The sequence below is a fragment of the Octopus sinensis genome, linkage group LG27 (genome assembly GCF_006345805.1).
Source record: "Octopus sinensis linkage group LG27, ASM634580v1, whole genome shotgun sequence".
Lineage (NCBI taxonomy): Eukaryota > Metazoa > Mollusca > Cephalopoda > Octopoda > Octopodidae > Octopus > Octopus sinensis.
The window spans coordinates 12,156,130-12,177,805 of record NC_043023.1 but is presented as its reverse complement, the minus strand read 5'-3'; the positions used below and the strand labels follow the sequence as shown (position 1 = coordinate 12,177,805).

Genomic DNA, 21,676 nt, shown 5'->3' with positions numbered 1-21,676 from the left:
AAACATATTCATACAAGTGAGAAACCATATCACTGTGATATCTGTGGTAAATCATTTTCTCACAGTAGTAACTTAACAAAACACAAACATATTCATACAGGGGTGAAAGGAAAAGGGTAGTCCCTATAGTTTCCTGTTTGCTATATTTGTTTAATATTCCTGTGTTTTATGCAATGGAAATTATGATTAAAATATTTCCCAAAATTTCAGTTGTTTGTTTTGTTTTTGCAATATTCACCTCCCACTCCATCCTTGACCACTCATGCAGTTTCCTTTCCATGGTGTAAGGACCTCTTATACCAAATCTCCTCCTCCTGACACCCCTACACATTATTCTTTCTTGAATATTGCATCTTGTAATTACAGTATATTTATTGTTTATTGTATTTTAAATGCTTCACTCATTAAATATGCCAGCCAGGTGAAGGGTGACATAATGGTTGATCAGGGAAGTTTCCAGAGCTATAAAAGCAGGAGAGACCAGAAAGGAAGAATATGAGGCATATGTATAGTTTAGTGCCCCACACTAGATGGATTCCTTGTTAGTTTCTGAATAATGGTTTCTTCAAATTAAACTTTTCAGAGATAAGTTTTCAAAGGTCCAGAGTAAGATTATTTTCATAAACTTGAGAACAAACGTTTTGGAAGGGATTCTTATTATGAACCCCACCCTGTTTTTGTCAACCCTAACTTCATAACTTCGGGAACCCTACAAGACTTGATCAACTAAAAATCTGGTGGCACACCAGCCAGACTGGCTACATTCTCACTAGAAAGCAGAACAGGCAGATACTTGTGAATTCCCAGTTCTTCCCAGGTAAAGAATGGAATTAACAACATGGGTTGGCAGTGAGTGATTTGAGACGTAGAGCTTGAAGGTCTGAGAGATTTCAACCCGTCTAAAAATGGAAGGCCTAGAAATTTAGGGATTCTTAAGCCTTTTGTTTCCATATTTCTGTTGAGATACTCTGTGTTTCTTTCAATTAATTTTAAATATAACAAAGAATTATTAAAATAATGTAGTCATCATTAAGCTAGAGTAAGGAACAAATTGCAATTAAGATTTGGTGGAAGATTTTAATTCAGATCTTTTGAAAACGAGACATTTGTACTACAGAGGCAAATTCAGCAGGGCTGGTATCAAATGGGTTAACAATTGTTTCTGTATTATATATTTTAACCCTTTTGTTAGCATATTTCTTTTGAGATGCTCTGTGTTTCTTTCAATAATTTTAAATATAACAAAGAATTTTGTAAAATAACTTAGTTATCATTAAGCTGGTGTTAGGAACATAAATTGTGACTAAGGTTTGGTGGAAGATTTTAATTCAGATCTTTTGAAAACAAGACATTTGTATTACAGAGCCTGAGGCAGTGTCAGGCAGGTTGGTCATGAAAGGGTTAAAAGCAGTTGGAGAAGAACTAATGAAAGACTTTGAGAAAAACGGGGAGATGAATGACAATTGGAATATCCATTGAAGTAGTTTGTGTAGAGCTGCAGAACAAATATGCAGCTGGTGCAAACTATTATATTTGTTTTTGTGTATGAATAAATCTAAAGTCATTGACTGGTGATTTTCTGTTATACGTAGAAGGAATTTCGACAGGAAAGCATGTCACTCTATGCTATAAAAGGCAGGGAAGAGGTTGGCGTCAAGAAAGATTATTAAACTATAAACAACACTTTAAAAAACGGGGCCCACGATGAATGGATTAATTGTTGCTGTGGATCGAACCTACTGTTTGTGGAAGGGAGATAATTAGTCTTTGATGTATTATTTTGAGACGCATGCGCATTGAACGTGGTTTCTACTTGATGTTGACTTCCGGGTCAAACGTCCTTCGAATGAATTTCTTTTAATCAGCTGATAATAATAATAATACATTTATAACACTTAAAATACGTACTTATAATGCATTTCTCAACTGCCATATACACACGTATATAAACAACACTGTCCTCTATGAAACATTTGCGTAAGTATTAAACAATGAAAAGATTCAATGTTTTCTTTAATTTTCGGTGTTTGGCGCGTAATTATTTGCTCCTCTTCTCTCTTTTATGAATCATTTGTGCAAGATTTGGCTGCTATTTCTAGCTAAGGAAGAGAGATGTCTAAGACTTGTGCGGGATTTGGCTGCTATTTCTTGCTATGGGAGAGAGATGTCTTTGAATTGTGTGGGATTTGGCTGCTATTTCTAGCTATGGGAGACAGATGTCTATGAATTGTGCGGGTTTTGGATGCTATTTCTAGCTATGGAAGCTACCTTCTGCCCTGTCCGTTGTTGCATGGTTACATCGTTGTGTGTTTTAGTTTGAGAAATATTCTCAAATACTTTCCAACCACTGAAATGTCTGGAAATCAGTGCTTTATTTTAGTTTATCGATTGTTTCTCAGTATTACTATCGGGTACTATATAAGAAGAATGGTCCCGGGGCGCGCACTCGCATGTCCGCGCTAGCTAGTCTTGACTAGTTGATCCATCCTTTGTGTTTTATTTAATTTGCTTGGTAGTCATTGTAGGATCGACCAGTCACGACTAGCGAGTGCGCGCACCGGAACCACTGTTCTTAAATAGTACCTTACTATCGATCTCGGTACTGCTAGCGAAGAGTGGTCCCGATGCGCGCATTCGCGTATCCGCGCTAGCTAGTCGTAAGTAGTCGATCCTACAACGACTTTGGCGTATGCATATGATTTGATTCGCGCATGCGCGATTAAATCGCAAAGCAATTAATTTTTATGAACAAACTAAGGTTTTTTTTTAAATATCTATAATTTTTTTACACAAATTACATAATATTTTGCGGATATTTTCGGTTTGAACGGCAGTTTGTAATAATTTCTAGGTAACTAAACACTTTTAAACTCCGTATACTGGTAGAATGTGTTTATAAAACATCTTTTTCTCTTGGCTTTATTGAGAAAATTCTACGGTTTGTAAGATATTTGTGGGTTTTTTTCTTCAATTTCTGCAATTTCAACCAATCAATTACCTCTATTGAGGTAAAAAAAAAAAAACCATTCTGTGCCGTATGAAAATGTCCCTCGTTTAAGAAACAGATTGGGTTTATTTACATTTCTAAAGAAAAAAAATATACCCTTCCCCCACAACTAACCCTAAAAGAGATTGAAATGCAATAGATCGATACTAGGGTCATAATTGTGGGTGACATTTTCATTTGACACCACTAGAAAAAACTCCCATTTTTTCTAGCGGTGTCATATAAAATTTACCTTAAGAAATCGTCATTTGTTAAGGTAAATGTTTTTTTCTACAGTTTATCTCCATAGGATTGAATCTGTATTTTTTAAGTAGCCTCTACATTTTACGCTGTTGTTTCTCTATAATTTCAGAACATCAGATGACAGAAGAAGAATCCTAAATATCTACAAGGTTTTAAAGACTAAAGGAAAATATTATACAAAACGGATATATAACATTGTTTCTACCAATCTGTCTCTTGAAAAATATTTGCTCTGGAATAATAATATTAGCAACATTTCTGAGCATCTCTGACTGGAATGTCAGGAAAAAGTGCTTGCGTGCTGATTAAAGTTGGATAAATTTATGGAAGTGTTGCTAAACAACGGTAACACTGGACAGAAATACAGCAGCAGAAGTGTACGTAAGGAGTAAAGTATAAAAACGAAAGCAAGAAAAATATATTAACTGGGATTTGAGAGGAAAAGTAATAGAAAAGAGAGAGAAAATTATAGAATTGGTTTTCCCCTGAACACATGAGAAAATAGACGAGATCATATGACTGTGATATCTGTACAAAGTCCTTCTCTCGAAAAAGCAACCTAATTATGCACAAACATACTCATACAGGTGAGAAAGTGTATCATTGTGATACCTGTGGTGAATCATTCTCTAAGGATAGTAACTTATCTAGACACAAACATATTCATACAGGAGAGAAACCATTGCACTGTGATATCTGTGGTAAATCATTCTCTAAAAGTAGTGACGTTGCTTTGCACAAACGTACTCATAAGGCAGAGAGATCGTATTGTGATATCTGTGGTAAATCATTCTCTCAAAGCAGTCACTTAACTAGACACAAACGTACCCATACAGGGGAGAAACCATATCACTGCGATATCTGTGGTAAATCATTCTCTCAAAGTATTCACTTATCTACACATGTACGTATTCATACGGGAGAGAAACCATATCACTGTGATATCTGTGATAGATCATTCTCTAGCAGTAGTCACTTATCTAAACACAAATATATTCATACAGGAGAGAAGCCATATCACTGTGATATCTGTGGTAAATCATTTTCCCAAAATAATGTCTTAACTATACACAAGACTATTCATACAGGCGAGAAGCAGTATCGTTGTGATATTTGTGGTAAATCATTCTCTGACAGTACTGCGTTAACAAAGCACACTCGTACTCACACAGGAGAAAAACCATATCATTGTGATATCTGTGGTAAATCATTCTCTGAAAATACTGCATTAACAAAACACAGTCGTATTCATACAGGAGAGAAACCATATCACTGTAATATCTGTGGTAAATCATTCTCTCAAAATTATATCTTAACGTCACACAAACGTACTCACACGGGAGCGAAACCATATCATTGTGATATTTGTGGTAAAACATTCTCTCAAAGTGGTCACTTATCTACACACATGCGTATTCATACAGGTGAGAAACCATATCGTTGTGATATCTGTGGTAAATCATTCTCTCGAAACAATGTTTTAACCATACACAAACATATTCATACAGGAGAGAGATCATATCATTGTGATATCTGTGGTAAATCATTCTCTCAAAATTATATCTTGAAGTCACACCAACGTATTCATACAGGAGCAAAGCCATATCATTGTGATATCTGTGATAAATCATTCTCTCAAAGTGGTCACTTGTCTACACACATACGTACTCATACAGGAGAGAAACCATATCAATGTGACATCTGTGGTAAATCATTCTCTCAAAATAGTGTCTTAATTATACACAAACATATTCATACAGGAGAGACACCTTATCATTGTGATATTTGTGGTAAATCATTCTCTGATAAGAGTAACTTCAGAAGACACAAACATCTTCATACAGGAGAGAAAGCAAAAGGATCGTGTGTGTAGTGTCTTCTTTGCTATATTTGTTTAAAACACAGAAAGTGTTTTATGCAATAGAAATTATCATTAAAGTTTTAAAGTTTTTTTGTTTTGTTGTTTGCAATATTCACCTCACACTCCATCCTTGACCACTCATGCAGTTTCCTTTCCAGGTTGTAAGGACCTCTTATACCAAATCTCCTCCTCCTCACACCCCCACACATTATTCTTTCTTGTATATTGCATCTTGTAATTACAGTATATTTATTGTTTATTGTATTTTGAATGCTTCACTCATTAAATACGTTATACAATGACATAAGTTGTTAATTATTTTATACTCAGGAATATTGTAAAGTTGTCAATATCTACATAAACAATGACCCCCCCTTTCCCCCGGATACAAAAGAGAAGCGACCACAAAGGAAGAACATAAGGCATATGTACAGTTTAGTGCCCCACGCCAGACTGATTCCTTGTTAGCTTTTCAATAATGGTTTCTTTAAATTAAACTTTACAGAGTTGAGTTTTCAAATGTACCAGATTGAGATTATTTTCAGAAAACTGAGAATAAACATTTTGGAGGAGATTCTTATTCTCAACCCCACCATGATTTTTGTCAACCTTTCGAACATGGAGAGACCTACCACATTTTTTTCTCTTTCTCATCATCTCCATCTTTCTCTGTCTCTTTCACAAACACTCTCTCACTCTTACTCTCAATAGAATGTAATTCGAGGCTGATATCTTATCGAAGTGGGCATCAGTTTTGCTCTATTATCGATTGATGATTCTGGATGTTCTTTGCATCCTTACGTACCAATGTTCTTGGTTTGTTTTACCATTTTAGTACTTTTCACTTCCGAAAGTCCACTTGTCTCAACAGAGACTTCATTCGTGTCATCATCATCATCATTTAACGTCCACTTTCCATGCTAGCATGGGTTGGACGATTTTGACTGAGGGCTGGTGAACCAGATGGCTGCACCAGGCTCCAATCTTGATCTGGCACAGTTTCTACAGCTGGATGCCCTTCCTAATGCCAACCACTCTGAGAGTGTGGTGGGTGCTTTTAACGTGCCACCGGCATGGGGGTCAGTCAGGCGGTACTGGCAATGACCTCGCTCGAATCCTTTTACACATGCCACCAGCACAGGTGCCAGTAAGGCGATGCTGGTAACGATCACACTCGAATGGTGCCCTTTTATGTGCCACCGGCATGGAAGCCAGTTGGCTGCTCCGGAAACGATCACGCTCGGATGGTGCTCTTTGCACCCTACTAGCACGGGGCACAAGTGCCAGTAAGGCGACGCTGGTAATGATCACGCTCGAATGGTGCCCTTTCATAGGATAAATAATTATATAAACATATATATAAATAATAAATATTAGGGAATAAATCCAAATTTACAGGGAAAAAATCAGATTTAGGATTAAATCCAATTTTATAGTAAAATATTATAAAATATTATTAGAGACAAAACCACTATTTTGCAAAACAAACAAGGAAAGACTTAATCAATACATAAAATTTTTATAAATAGTCAAAAAAACCGCCACTACAATTGTTTCTTGTCTTGATCGACAATCTTCAGGTGGACTTCCAATAAGTCAGTTTCAGAATAATAATTTTTAATGATAGTGCATTAAAAATTTGGTGTTGGAGAAGACTTTTACTGATTCCATGGACATCGAGGCTTACCAATGGAGAACTTCTTAACCAGATCAAGACGAAACTGTCGCTAGAAGCTAGGATCACCAAGCATAGATTGGCATATTTTGGTCATATTATGCGGAGAAAATCCCTGGAGAAGGACATCATGCTCGGAATGGTCAGTGGCAAGAGAGGAAGAGGCTGACCAAGAACCGGCTGGCTTGACACCATCAAGAGTGATACAGGAATGGACATAGCCAATCTGAAGGAAGTGGCCCAGGATAGAACTGACTGGAGGACATTGATCCAACAAGTAACCGAGAGTCGACTTTGACTGAGCGGATAGATAGATATTATATTTATGGAATGGTCAGTGGCAAGAGAGGAAGAGGCCGACCAAGAACCTGCTGGCTTGACACCATCAAGAGTGATACCGGAATGGACATAGCCAATCTGAAAGAAGCAGCCCAGGATAGAACTGACTGGAGGACACTGATCCAACGTGTGACCAAGAGTCGACTTTGACTGAGCTGATAAGATAGATAGCGGTCAAGTATCATCACTTGGTGTTTCCTTCTTTGTATCGCAGAAATAAGGTTTCCGTCTAAGCCTGTATTATTTCTCCTATGTTTAAAAACAATGAAGTTTCCATAGAGACAGCTGGACTTCCAGAAGGGAAAAGTACTAGAATAATAAAATAACAAACCAAGAGCATTAGTACATAAGCAAGTGAATATATCTACAATCACCAATTGATAATAGTGCAAAAATGAAACTCGCTTTGGTAAGACATTCCTAGAGAAAGAAAATTGTTTGCATCATCATCATCAATTAACATCCGTTTTCCATGCTAGTTGGGTTGGACGGTTTGACTGGAGCCTGGTGCAGCCTCTATGGCTTACCAGGCCCAGGTCGAACCGTCCAACCCATGCTAGCATGGAAAACGGACGTTAAATGATGATGATATCTTTATTATGGAAATTGTGGAACAAATTGATAAAACAACGAATTTCTCTCAACTTTTGGGCAGCCTCGCCTGGCCCCTGTGCCGGTGGCACATAAAAAGCACCATCCGAATGTGGCCGATTCCAGCGCCGCCTTAAATGGCTTCTGTGCTGGTGGCACGTAAAAAGCACCCACTACACTCACGGAGTGGTTGGTGTTAGGAAGGGCATCCAGCTGTAGAAACACTGCCAGATCAGACTGGAGCCTGGTGCAGACCCCGTGCAAACACGGACGTTAAACGATGATGATGATGATGATGATAAATTATTTGCTCCATATTGAAATTATATATGTATATATATATATTAATGAATCAATTAATTAATGATTTTACCAAGTATATCGTTACGTTAAAATAACCTTTATAGGTTAGTATGCTCCACTGGATGTGTTATGTAAGTGTACATATTTGAGAGAGAAGTTAGGCATGAGAGGAATTTGTTGCTGCGTGCAAGAGAGGAGACTGCAATGGTTTGGTCATGTGATGCTGACAGCTTCATAAAGAAGTGCTGGTCTCTCAGTGGATGGAAACGGGAGAGCCAGGAAGACATGGGATGAAATACTGAAGAACAACCCTCAGGATTCTCAACCTTTCAGGTGAGATGAGAAAGGACCTGGATGTACTCAAGAAGATGTGGTTGTGTAAAGTACCCATGGTGGTACCATGTAAAAGTCCCTGTTTGGAGACGGGGAGTAGCACTTGTGCAGCAACGTGCCAGCGTGGTTCATGTAAAAGCATTCATGTGGTGTCACGTAAAAATGCCCTTGTGGTAGCATATAAAAGTGTCTGTGTGGTGCCACATAAAAGCATCCAACACACTCTGTAAAGTGGTTCACATCATATGGAGTCTACAAGTAAAGAAATACATTGATTAAAAGAAGTAAAGAAATACATATGGAGTCTACAGTCAACAGTGGAATACGTGCAGTGAGTGTAGTTCTTTATGAATGTGAAGACAGTTATTTCTGGATGTATGCATAATTTGAAGGATAAATTCGTTTATAATTTAGTAAGTATATAAGAGAACCATCCGAACGTGGCCGTAGCCAGCGCTACATCGACTGGCCTCCGTGCCGGTGGCACGTAACAAACACCACCCGATCGTGGCTGTTGCCAGCCTCGCCTGGCCTCCGTGCCGGTGACAGGTAAAAAGCACCATCCGAGCGTGGCTGTTCACCAGCCTCGTCTGGTCTGGCACCTGTGTCGGTAGCACGTAAAAAGCACCCACTACACTCACAGAGTGGTTGGCATTAGGAAGGGCATCCAGCTGTAGAAACACTGCCAGATCTGACTGGCCTGGTGCAGCCTTCTGGCTTCCCAGACCCCAGTTGAACCGTCCAACCCATGCTAGCATGGAAAACGGATGCTAAATGATGATGATGATATATGTCAGTGTACACTGTGGTTACATTGGGGACCTATCCACAGCTCTACATTGATGTTTAACTGTTTAAACGAGGTAGGAGCATGAAGGTCAAAGGATGATGATGATGATGAAAACACAACAAAGACCAAATCAATGTCACTTAAAACTTTTATTCCTTATTCCCATTCCTTTATTCTCTCCTAACAAGTTCTTCAAAAACTCCAGCACAATCATCTTCAAACATCAAAGTTCTCACTGTGTTGATATATTTAGATATATCCATGATACTGAAGTTGATATTCATGAAATTGAAGTTGAATACATGAAGCTTGAAGAGGGAGACACCTTGTCTGGTAGAAGACAAAAAACTCATAATTGTTGATATGTTGTAATAAATTTTTATATTGATAGTTTTACACTTATGTATGAATACTCAAATGTCTACTTAAGTGACCTTTTTGAGCGAATGATTTACCACAATGATATGGCCTCTCTCCTGTATGAACAGGTTTGTGAATAGTCAACTGACTATTTCTGAAGTATGATTTACCACAGATATCACAAGGATATGGCTCCTCACCTGTATGTGTATATTTGTGTTTAGTCAATTCACTACAAAAAGAGAATGATTTACCACAGGTATCACAATGGTGTGGTTTCTCACCTGTATGTGTACATTTGTGGTCACTTAAAATACTACTTTGAGAGAACGATTTACCTCAGATATCACAATGATAGGGTATCTCTCCTGTATGTGTACGGTTGTGTTTAATTAAGTTGCTACTATTAGAGAATGATTAACCGCAGATATCACAATGGTATGGCTTTTCTTCTGTATGTTTATGTTCATGTATAGTCAAGACACCACTCTGACAGAATGATACACTACAGGTATTAGAGTGATATGGTTTCTCACCTGTATCAGGGTTATTTGCTTCAGTTAAAGGATTCATCATGAGAGGATAATCTGTCATAAATATCACAATGATAGTGTTTATTTCATTTCTATGAGAATGTTTGTGTTCAGTTTTGTCACTATTTTTAGGGAATAATTTAATGCCGTTTCTTTCAGCTGAGATCTTGCTTAATATCTAAATCAGGAGGTGACAATTGTCTATGCCTTTGTAAAGTCATCCAAGCTTGATTAACCTGTAAAGCAATCATCTCCTCTATATTCCAGACAGCAAAGACTTCAAATTGTTGCTGTTAATTCCATCGTCCAGAAGAAATATCTCACCATATTTTGTTATAGACTTTCTTTATATAAAAACGTAGATGTATTGATGAATGCTCCTTATAAATATATCGTCTTCCTTTAGTCAATAAAAGTTGATAAAAACATCAAAGGCACATCTGAATGAAGTAATTTCTTTTATGTCAACAGAATGTGATATTCTGAAACAGAAAAAAAGAGTCAGTGAGATAAAGAGGATAGTTAAATGACATAGCAATTCAACATTGCAAATATTCTTTTCTACTCTAGGCACAAGGCCCATAATTTGGTGGCAGAGAGCCAGTTGATTAGATCAACCTTAGTACGCAACTGGTACATAATTTATTGCCCTGGAAAGTTGACCTTGGCAGAATTTGAACTCAGAACGTAACGGCAGACGAAATACCTATTTCTTTACTGCCCACAAGGGGCTAAACACAGAGGGGCCAAACAAGGACAGACAAACGGATTAAGTCGATTATATTGACCCCAGTGTGTAACTGATACTTAATCTATCGACCCCGAAAGGATGAAAGGCAAAGTTGACCTCGGCAGAATTTGAACTAAAAACTGTAGCGACAGACGAAATATCGCTAAGTATTTCGCCGGGCATACTAATGTACGACATCAACCCCTTAAACACTCTCAGTCATTTAACGTCAATATTTGCAGGGGTCAGAATTCATTGAGGCATTGAGCCTTTTGCTGCCTCAACTGGATCTTGTGCCGGTGGCATGTAAAAAGCACGATTCGAACTTGGTTGATGTCAGTGGCATGTAAAGAACACCCACTACACTCTCAGAGTGGTTGGTGTTAGGAAGTGCATCCAGCTCTAGAAATATTACAAGATCAATTTGGGGATCTTTTCCATTTGAATGGCAGTTTTTTAAAATAATTTCCACATAACTAAACACTTTTAAACTTCGTATACTGGTAGAATGTGTTTATGAAACATCTTTTTCTCTTGGCTTTATTGAGAAAATTCTATAGTTTGTAAAATAATTGTTGTTTTTTTTCTTCAATTTCAATCAATCAATGACGTCTATTGAGGTGAAAACATTCTGTGCCGTATGAATATGTCCCTCATTTAAGAAACAGATTGGGTTTATTTACATTTGTCAAGAAAAAAAGATTCCCTTCCCCTCACCCCTAACCCTAACCCGAAAATAGATTGAAATGCAATAGATCAATACTAGGGTCATAATTATGGGTGACAATTTCATATGACACCGCTAGAAAAAAACTGCCGTTCAAACCGAAAAGATCCCAATTTAGTGCCTGGTGCAGCCTCCTTGGCTTGCCAGGCCTCAGTCAAACCGTCCAACCCATGCCAGCTTTGAAAACAGACGTTGAACGACTCCGAAAGGATGAAAGTGGATCTCATCGGAATGATTTCTTAATTACCCCCCCAGGGGCTAACATAGAAGGGACATGTTCTTCCGACACCTTGTGCTTCTGGTAGAAAGGATTATCATCGTCATTATTTTTATTCACTCGGCGGCAAGCTCAAATAAGACCGCGGCCGAATTCGCCTTTTATCCTCTTCGAGAAATACTCAGGTCCCGCCTGAATGAAACATTGCTGGCCCTGGGTCATAATTTCATATCACACCGCTAGAAAAAACTGCCGTTCAAACCGAAAAGATCCGTTGAATTCGTTCCGGTCTTTTTCTTCGTCGCATTCAGTCAACAACTTCACTTCCAAATTTCCACCAGATTATTATAACAAAGTGTACACACATATTCTATCCTACGACCGTTTCCTGCTCATGACTTCACCGCAAATACCTTATGAAATAATCCGTCTTGAGGGTGTGGCATCCTGACGTGACGTCATGCCGTTGCTCTTCCGGTTCCCTCCCCCGCAGCATTTCCTCTCTTTTCCAATTATTGTCCCTCCTCTCCACTTGATCCTGATCTAATTAATACCGCTTCTCTATTCCGCTCATAATCGCCCATTCTGTTGGGTGTCATATTTATTCGCATTTCTGTTTGGACGGCAGTTCTTTTAAATAATTTCCACGTAGGCACTGGAGTGGCTGTGTGGTAAGTAGCTTGTGTACCAAGCTTATGGTTCTGGGTTCAGTCCCACTGCGTGGCACCTTGGGAAAGTGTCTTCTACTATAGCCTCGAACCGACCAAAGCCTTGTGAGTGGATTTGGTAGACGGAAACTGAAAGAAGCCCGTTATATATGTATATATACGTGTGTGTGTTTGTCCCCCTAGCATTGCTTGACAACTGATGCTGGTGTGTTTACGTCCCCGTTACTTAGCGGTTCGACCAAAGGGACCGATAGAATAAGTACTGGGCTTACAAAAGAATAAGTCCTGGGGTCAATTTGCTCGACTAAAGGCGGTGCTGCAGCATGGCCGCAGTCAAATGACTGGAACAAGTATGAGAGTAAAGAGTAACTAAACACTTAATTAAAAAAACTGCCGTTCAAACCGAAAAGATCCGTACCTAGTAGAGTTTTATAGCAGAATATATGAGTACATTTTATTAAAATAATCTAATGAAATTTGAAGAAATTGGGATTAATTAAAAACCGGAACGAAACCAAGCAGTCAGTAGAGCCATCTATTGGAGAATTGAAGGAATACAACTTTACAAAGGGAAATAACTTCAACTCCACTTTGCCGCCACCAATTAAATTATTAATTAAGGTGCTTAATTACTGATCATTGATTCGCTGTTTAAGTCTGAATACGGTAAGTTGATAAAGATTTACTTTAAGGCTGTAACAGTGATAATAATGCTAATAATGATAATGTAAAGAATAGAATTATGTAACTCTCTCGATATTACAGTAATTATTTTTCGAAGCGGGAACCTGACAACAATTAGGAAAATATAATTTGCTCGTCTTAATTAATAACTTCCAAACTGAAATGTTGATCTGTTGTTTAGGAAAACCTATGATCGACTTTTATATGTGATATAAAGGAAATTAATTGGTAAAATGAAAGTAATGTGTCATTATTGATTAGTAAAAGGTGAGGGGAACGGTTGAAGACTACCACATTAATTAATTCTGTTGTGTCTGGGGAGAGTCATTCTCTTTTAGTGCCTTATTATTTAACACACTCACCGATAAAATTTGCACTTATTATTTTTGTTTCCCTAAAATTTTCGTTTCGTCTTGCAACCTTTTCAATAGTTTTCACTCTGTCTGTTATTTACACTGTGTTCCGTTTTGTTTGTTTGTGCTGTCGATAAATTAAGTACCAGTTACGAACTGGATCGATGTAATCGACTTAATCCGTTTGTCTGTCCTTGTTTGTCCCTTCTGTGTTTAGCCCCTTGTGGGTAGTAAAGAAATATGTATTTCCTCAGCCGTTACGCTCTGAGTTCAAATTCCGCCGAGGTCGACTTTGCCTTTCATCCTTTCGGGGTCAATAAATTACGGACCAGTTTCGCACTGGGTCGATATAATCGACTTAATCCCTTTGTCTGTCCTTGTTTGTCCCCTCTGTGTTTAAGACTCTTGTGGGTAGTAAAGAAACAGGTATTTCGTCTGCCGTTACGTTCTGGTTTCAAATTCCGCCGAGGTCGGCTTTGCCTTTCATCCTTTCGGGGTCGATAAATTAAGGACCAGTTACGAACTGGGTCGATGTAATCGACTTAATCCGTTTGTTTAGCCCCTTGTGGGCAATAAAGAAATAAGAATATATGGACCCCAGTATTTCCAGAAAGGAATGAAAGGCAAGATCGACCTCGGCCGTATTTGAACTCAGAACCTTCCGCCGAAGTCGAGATTTGACTTGAATTCTTTTCAGAGTGTATAAATAATAACGGTGATGATGATGATGATGATAAGCATTTTTACTTAAGGCATAAGGCCTGTAATTTGGTTGGGAGGTGTAATTCTATTGTATGGAACCCTGCTTCTTATTTTATTGAACTCGAAAGTCTGAAAGGCAAAATGAACCACGGTGGAATTTGAACTTTTAGAGTAAAATCCGATGAGAGTTACATGTGATAGAAAGTAAATAGATAAAAGATTTCGTAGATTAACGGTAATTCAGAATCGTTACATGTTCTTTACATTTAATGGATCTTTTCCTTTTGAACGGCAGTTTTCAACACAATTTCTAGTCAACTAAACACTTTGAAACTTCGTATACTGGTAGAATGTGTCAAAATAAAACATTTTTTCTCTTGGCTTTCTTGAGAAAATTGTAATTTGTTTGTTTAACGTAGTTTGATTCTTTGAATTTTAACCAATCCTATGCCCTCTATTGAGCTAAAATCATTTGCTGCGTCTAAAACTGAGACAACATCCTGTAACTAACCCTAACTTTTTTTTTCTTAATTGTTTATAGAATTATTTTGATTGTTAATTGTTTAAATCACTTTCCATTGCTTTAGTTTTGAGAGAGCATAGGATTGGTTAAAATTCGAAAAATTAAACTACGTTAAACAAACAAATTACAACTTTCTCAAGAAAGCCAAGAGAAAAAAATGTTTTCTTTTGACACATTCTACCAGTATACGAAGTTTCAAAGTGTTTAGTTGACTAGAAATTGTCTGCCATTCAAAGGGAAACGATCCCATTTAATTACTGCACAATAAGAGGAAACTTGCCTAATTAATTCTGATGGAATAACTATAAATTCGTCTGGGGTAATTACTTAAGTGTGCTCCACCGACTTCATTTCCTCGTCACTTTCTGAAAAATTGGTATTTTTAAATGAAATCTCTAAAGAAGTACTCCAGCATGGCCACAGTCCCTGAGTGAAACAGTAGCTGGCATTCTGTGTTTTAGTTCATCCAATTAACTGAAAAGCCTGCTCATGGAATTAACATGCAAATGTCTGAGTATTCCACAGACATGGGGACCCTTAATATAGTCTTCAGGGAGGCACAGCATGACACGGATGGTGAGAAGACTGGCCCTTTGAATTACAGGTGAAACTCATTTTTCACACCTGAGTGGACTAATGCAGAGTGAAATAAAATGGCTTGGAGACTCATTGCACCACTGTGTATCGAACTCACAACTTTACAATTGTGAGTGAAATACCCTAACCACTAAGCCATGCCACTTCACAGGTGAAACAAGTGAAAGGAGAGAAGAGAAAGAAAACAGATAAATAATTAGAGAAATGTGGAAGCGATTCATCTATATACAGAATGTTGTAAAAGTTTCAATGCCTCAATGGATTCTGACCCATGCAAACGTAGATATTAAATGGATGACAATTGATGTCGTAAAATTGAATTACTCTGTTGTTTAACTATCCACTTTATCTTACTGCCTCTTTTCCTATTTTAGATTATCACATCGTGTCGACATAAAAGAAATTTCTTCATTCTGATGTGCCTCTGTTTTTATTGACTTTCCTTGACTGAAGGACGTCCACGTATTAACAAGAACCATTCATCAATACATCAAACTCTTAATATAAATTTGATCTTAGACAAATGATGGGAAAAAATTTCTGGACATTGTATTTGACAACAACATTGTTTTTCTTCACTGTCTGGAATGTAGAGGAGATTATCAATTAACAGTTTGATTAACGTTGGATAACTTTACAAAAGATTTGACAGTTTACATTTTCTATTTTAGACATTGAGTAAAATAACAAATGAAAGAAACATAACATTAAATTATTCTCTGGAAATACAGACACAACTAAACACTAACATCCACAGAATTTGGAAAAACACACTATTATTGTGATATTTATGACAGATTATTCTCTCATAATGAATAATTTGACTGAACCAAAAACCCCTGATACAAGAGAGAAGCCATATCCCTGTGATATCTGTGGTAAATCATTCTCTCAAAGGGGTTCTTTCACCTGTCACACACGTATTCATACTGGGGAAAAACCATATCACTGTGATATCTGTGGTAAATCATTTTCTGAGTCTGGTCTTTTGAAAAGACACAAACGTGTTCATACAGGAGAGAAGCCATATCACTGTGATATTTGTGGTAAATCATTCTGTCAAAGGGGTCACTTGACTAAACACACATACACACATACAGGAGAGAAGCCATATCACTGTCATATCTGTGGTAAATCAATTTCCACAAAAGAAACTTTGGCTCGTCACAAACGTATTCATACTGGGGAAAAGCCATATCAATGTGATATTTGTGGTAAATCATTTTCTCAAAGTGGTGACTTGCTTAAACACAAACGTACTCATACAGGAGAGAAGCCATATCATTGTAATATCTGTGGTAGATCATTTTCTGCAAGTAGTGACCTGATTAAACACAAACGTATTCACACAGGTGAGAAGCCATATCATTGTAGTATCTGTGGTAAATCATTTCCTGAAAGTAGTAGTTTAAGTAGGCACAAACGTATTCATACAGGAGAGAAGCCATATCGTTGTAATATCTGTGGTAAATCATTCTCTCGAAATGGGGGCTTGTCTAGACACAATCATATCCATACGGGAGAGAAGCCATACCAATGTGATATCTGTGGTAAATCATTCTCTTGCGAATGTACATTTTCATGCCACACAAAATCTACATCATGGTCAAATCTGTTGTAAATCATTCTCTCATAGACTTAACTGTAAATGAATATATTCCTACAGGAGAGAAGCCATGTCAGAGTGACATCTGTGCTAAACCATTCTCTTGAAAAAAACTACATTCATACACCTGGGTATTCACAACAATTGTAACTGTACCAATGTCAGGATTTATTAAAACACTAGCAGAGATACCCGGCATTGCCCGGTTACATTCAATAGAAGAATTAGACTTTTCTGTTATATATATATATACATGGATACACACACACAAATATATGTATATTTATATAAATACATGAAAGTACATGAAGTTTGTTAAAAAAAAAGGGGATCATGTATATACCTCCTGGCTGTTGAGATTATTACACCTCGTTGTAAACAATGTTCCTTGTTTTTCCTTGTGGAAAGGTTTCTTTTGGTCCTACTCTTGAGCAGCCAACATACAGTTGCCTATGCGAGAAGCAGGGCTCTTCCAAGAGAAGACCAGCTACAGAGAGGGTTTGACCCTGAGATTTGTTAATGGACATGGCAAAACTGACACGAAGGGGGAATTGCAGTCTTCTGAATGTAAATGGAATTTCTGTTCCTGATGGAGTAAGAGGAAATCTTGGAATAAAGATGTCATCACCTTTTCCACATCCAAAAAGAATGATCGCCTCGATAACCTGTGATATCATTTTCTTTATCACCAGTCGTGTTCCATTGCAAAGTCTTGGTGGTAATATGTGTGGAGGTAGTCGAGGAGGCTCCAGTGAATTGAGAAATTCAGGAGGACAGTTCACACCTTCATTTATATCTGGAATTGTATCAACAGACTTAAGTGTGTATAGTGCCAGGAAGAGAATGCATTAGCTGTTGATTAATTTTGTTAACAGTGACGTTTTTTGGAGCTAATATTGCTCTTTCACACAGCCAATTGTGATTTTGGTAGTTTTGTGTGAAGTTGGGAAAGACTTTGTTTTTGAGGTCATCTATAGAATTAACAACAGAGGAAAATGACCACACTTCCATTTGTCCTGCACCATCGAAAGGCATCTTGCCTTCACACAAGTGTCAAAATGTCCTGTGCAAGCTTTGTGGACATTTTGTCGCCGTGTAGCTGAGCTCTCATGTTAGTGGTGAGACTAAAGATTGTAACATGATGCCACAGGGTAGAGGACTTTAGGCATGCTTGAACTTCATCAGCTCTAGTGCCTTTCGGAATGACAGGAAGAGTTTGCCTGAAATCACCTGACAACAGAAACGTTACACCTTCCATTGGAGCCTGACAGTCTCGGATGTCTTTCAGGGCTCTATCTAATGCTTCCAAAGCTCCCTTGTGAGCCATAGTGCACTCATCCCAGACAATTACATAATACATTTTAAGTACTTGTCCCTGATTTGAGCTTTTGTTGATGTTGCATGAAGGCATTTCAGATGCTGCTAAATTGAGAGGGAGTTTAAAAGTTGAGTGTGCTGTCCTGCCACCGGGTAACAAAGTAGCTGCAATGCCAAAGTAGGCTACAGCTACTGCAATGTCCTGATGCTACCTAACTTCTGCAAGGAGAAGCTTTATAATAAATGTTTTTCCTGTCCCTCCAGGAGCATCGAGGAAGAAGATTCATCCCTCGCGTTGGCATACACTGTTAAGAATAGTTCTGTACGCGTGCAACTGGTCTGGAAGTAATTTAGGCTCATTTTCAACAATGTACTTTGAAAGCGCTTGAGTGTCGTAGGTTGTTTCACGAATGACAGCAGTGGGAAGGCTATTTGACCCTGACCTGAATGCTTGTGGCAGGCCATACGTCGACAATTCATTTCCACCCAGTTTAGCAATTCTGTCATCAATGTCAACGTCATCAATGTCAGGATAGAGCAGTTGAGCTTGGCGCTGAAGGGGACAATGTTTTTGAGATTCCGGTTCGAATGTAAGGCAGGTTTGAAAGTGTTCCCAACAGTTATTAGTTGTAGTGGTAGAGTGTTTATGCCGAATATGTATGTATGCATGTATATATATGTATGTATGCCTGTATATATGTACAAAATCCACTGAGAAGGCTTTTGTTGGTCTGAAGCTACAGCAGAAGACATGCCAAGTCACCACACAGTGGGACTGAACCCAGGACCATGTATTTGGAACGTAGTTTGTGACCACACAGCCACACCTGCCCCTATGTTTGTGTGTTGGTGCATATATGTGTATGAGTAGAAATATTATGCATGTATATATATGTGTACATATTACATGTACATCTATATATATATACATCTACACATAAATACAAAGTTATATCTTGATATCGCTAGTGATAACAATACTCAAAATATATAACAGACTGGAATTGTAGGCCCGTCTCTTGCAATTTCAATCAATTGGATCTTATCCTCCCTCTTGTATAGAAGTGTACGGCTGCAGTGAAATTCATTTTTGGACTTTCTTCTATCAAAGGCATTTAAAACAAAATGCTTCCGTAAAGACGGGTGAAAATATTGTCAATTTCCCCAAACAGGGACACAATTCAATTTTTATACAATAACTTTCTCTGAAAGGGGGAGGGTTGCGGTTTACAATTATTTAACAAATGCAACACAACAACGTTTCCCTGACGAGGAACCAACAAACGTGATTACAATAGTCAAACAGTATTAATAATAACAAACCTTTTTAATTTATCTCCATAGATGTGAAACCACTTGTTCAAGTCATTGATGCAATTTTATACGAATTGCTAATACACACACACACACATAATAAGGTTGAAATTGAATATTAACTTGATTAATATGAATTGAAAATCAGTGTGTAGCATATAAGACCATAGCGGATCTTCTAGCAAAAAGGATGACCACTATTAATGGCTCATCCCTGTTATATAATACTTTCACTTTAATAGTTTCGCACTTGCAAAGAGAAAGTGTGGTAATGGAATGAGAGAGGCAAATCGTAAAATATTGAGTTTTATCGAATTTTTGCTTAATTGGGGGTCAAATTGAAAAAAATTGATATGCCATGACCCAATCGAATCTACTTCAAAAAATCATAGGTAAATTCCAATTGAAGAAATTCTATATTGTAGAATTGTATTAAAAATGAACATGGTAACAGGCAGAGAAAATCTGCGTTTTATCATAAGAAATTACAACAATTAAGTCTGTTTTGTCAGCTGTAATGCAGGGTTTTTCCCATCATCAATTTGAATACCGTCAGTGTGAACCTCAAACCTGTCATAATCTGTAAAAATATTGACTCTGAGTTAACTTGATTGCTAAATGCCTGCGTTTGGATTTTGAGGAATTCCTAGAAAAGAATAATGAATAAAAAATCAGAATAAAAGTTAGACCATTTTGTGTTTGTTTTGTTACTCAATATCTAGACACTGTCTCCTCTATACCTTAAATCTCTCAACTGGCACAATGGCACACCTGTTCAATACTAACTGCCCACCTCCCTGTTGTGGGATTTTTTTGTCACCTAGGGATTTGGTGACCCTTTTGGTGCTGATGTTACATGTCCTTACACACTGTTAAAGTAAAGGTATGGAATCCCCAACTCTACGGGGGTCTTGTTATTCAAATGCCTTGTTTCTATATTGCTCCTGAATTTATATGTACTCTTTTATTCTTTGACGTGTTTCAATCATTTGACTGAGGCCATGCTGGAGCACCACCTTCAAGGTTGTTAGTGGAAGAAATCGACCTCAAGACTTATCTTTGTAAGTCTAGTACTGATTTTATCTGTGACTTTTGCTAAACATCAGTTACAGGGACGTAAACACACCCGTACCAATAGTTAAGCCCGAGGTAGGTGGACAAAAAAAGACATAGACACATACCCAAATACATATAGATATACATTATATACATATATACATATAGTGAAGAATTCCGGGTAGAAGTAGGTGTCCAGCAAGGCTCAGTCCACTGTGCCGGTGGCATGAAAAAAGCACCCACTACACTCTCGGAGTGGTTGGCGTTAGGAAGGGCATCCAGCTGTAGAAACACTGCCAGATCAGATTGGGCCCGGCACAGCCTTCTGGCTTCCCAGACCCCAGTTGAACTGTCCAACCCATGCTAGCATGGAAAGCAGATGCTAAACGATGATGATGATTTATATATATATAGATATACATTTATATATATATATATACATATATATATATATATATGTAGTAGCCTAAGGTTGAGTTGAGCTGGCAGAAGCATTAGCATGCCGGGGAAATGTATTTCATCTAGTGTTATGTTCTGAGTTCAAATTCCACCGAGGTCGACTTGGCCTTTCATCCTGTTGGGGTTGATAAATAAAGTACCAGTTACTCACTGGGGTTGATGTAGTCGACTTAATCCCTGTCCCTGTTTGTCCTCTCTGTGTTTATTTCCTTGTGGGCAATAAAGAAATCAGAAATCGACTCCAAGACGGACATAAACACACCAGTACCAGTTAAGCAATGGCTGAGGGAAAAGCATTTATACACATACCCAAATATATACGTGCATACAAACACACATATATAGTAGCCTAAGTACCCAGCATTGCTCGGAATTTAAAGGAATATTAACCCTTTTGATACCTATTTCTTTACTACCCACAAGGGGACAAACAAGGACAGACACACGGATGAAATCGATTATATCGACCCCAGTGCGTAACTGGTACTTATTTAATCGACACTGAAAGGATGAAAGGCAAAGTCGACCTCGGCAGAATTTGAACTGAGAACGTAACGGAAGACGAAATACGGGTACAAACAAGGACAGAGAGGGATTAAGTCGATTACATCGACCCCAGTGTGTATCTGGTACTTAATTTATCGACCCTGCAAGCATGAAAGGCAAAGTCGACCTCGGCAGAATTTGA

General features: G+C 37.9%; 3 protein-coding genes across 4 annotated transcripts in view; 2 read left to right on the top strand and 1 right to left on the bottom strand.

Annotated features, from left to right (window-relative positions):
• Positions 1-21,676, top strand: part of LOC115225462 (zinc finger protein 208-like) — a 524,237-nt gene that overhangs the window by 28,134 nt on the left and 474,427 nt on the right. The window lies entirely within an intron of this gene.
• LOC115225160 (zinc finger protein OZF-like) overlaps positions 1-21,676 on the bottom strand; it is a 328,337-nt gene that overhangs the window by 235,433 nt on the left and 71,228 nt on the right. The window lies entirely within an intron of this gene.
• Positions 1,796-17,138, top strand: LOC115225064 (zinc finger protein 239-like). 2 transcript variants are annotated; one of them, XM_036514304.1, is made up of 4 exons: positions 1,796-1,977; positions 3,360-3,909; positions 4,159-4,324; positions 4,913-5,413. In XM_036514304.1, the coding sequence occupies exons 2-4, from the start codon at positions 3,816-3,818 to the stop codon at positions 5,121-5,123; spliced, it is 471 nt and encodes a 156-aa protein (XP_036370197.1). In that variant the 5' UTR covers positions 1,796-1,977; positions 3,360-3,815; the 3' UTR covers positions 5,124-5,413. The 2 variants fall into 2 exon arrangements, with proteins under 2 accessions (XP_036370197.1, XP_036370196.1); XM_036514303.1 differs by lacking the exon at positions 4,913-5,413 and adding an exon at positions 16,589-17,138 and having other exon boundaries at positions 1,801-1,977; positions 4,159-4,338.

Bases quoted from the DNA above. Each gene is read 5' to 3' on its own strand.
- LOC115225064 (XM_036514303.1), top strand. From the start codon at position 3,816: ATGCACAAACATACTCATACAGGTGAGAAAGTGTATCATTGTGATACC. The intron at 3,910-4,158 runs ATATTCATACAG...CTACACATGTAC, and splicing joins TAACTTATCTAGACACAAAC to GTATTCATACGGGAGAGAAA. The intron at 4,339-16,588 runs GCGAGAAGCAGT...GTATTCACACAG, and splicing joins ACACAAGACTATTCATACAG to GTGAGAAGCCATATCATTGT.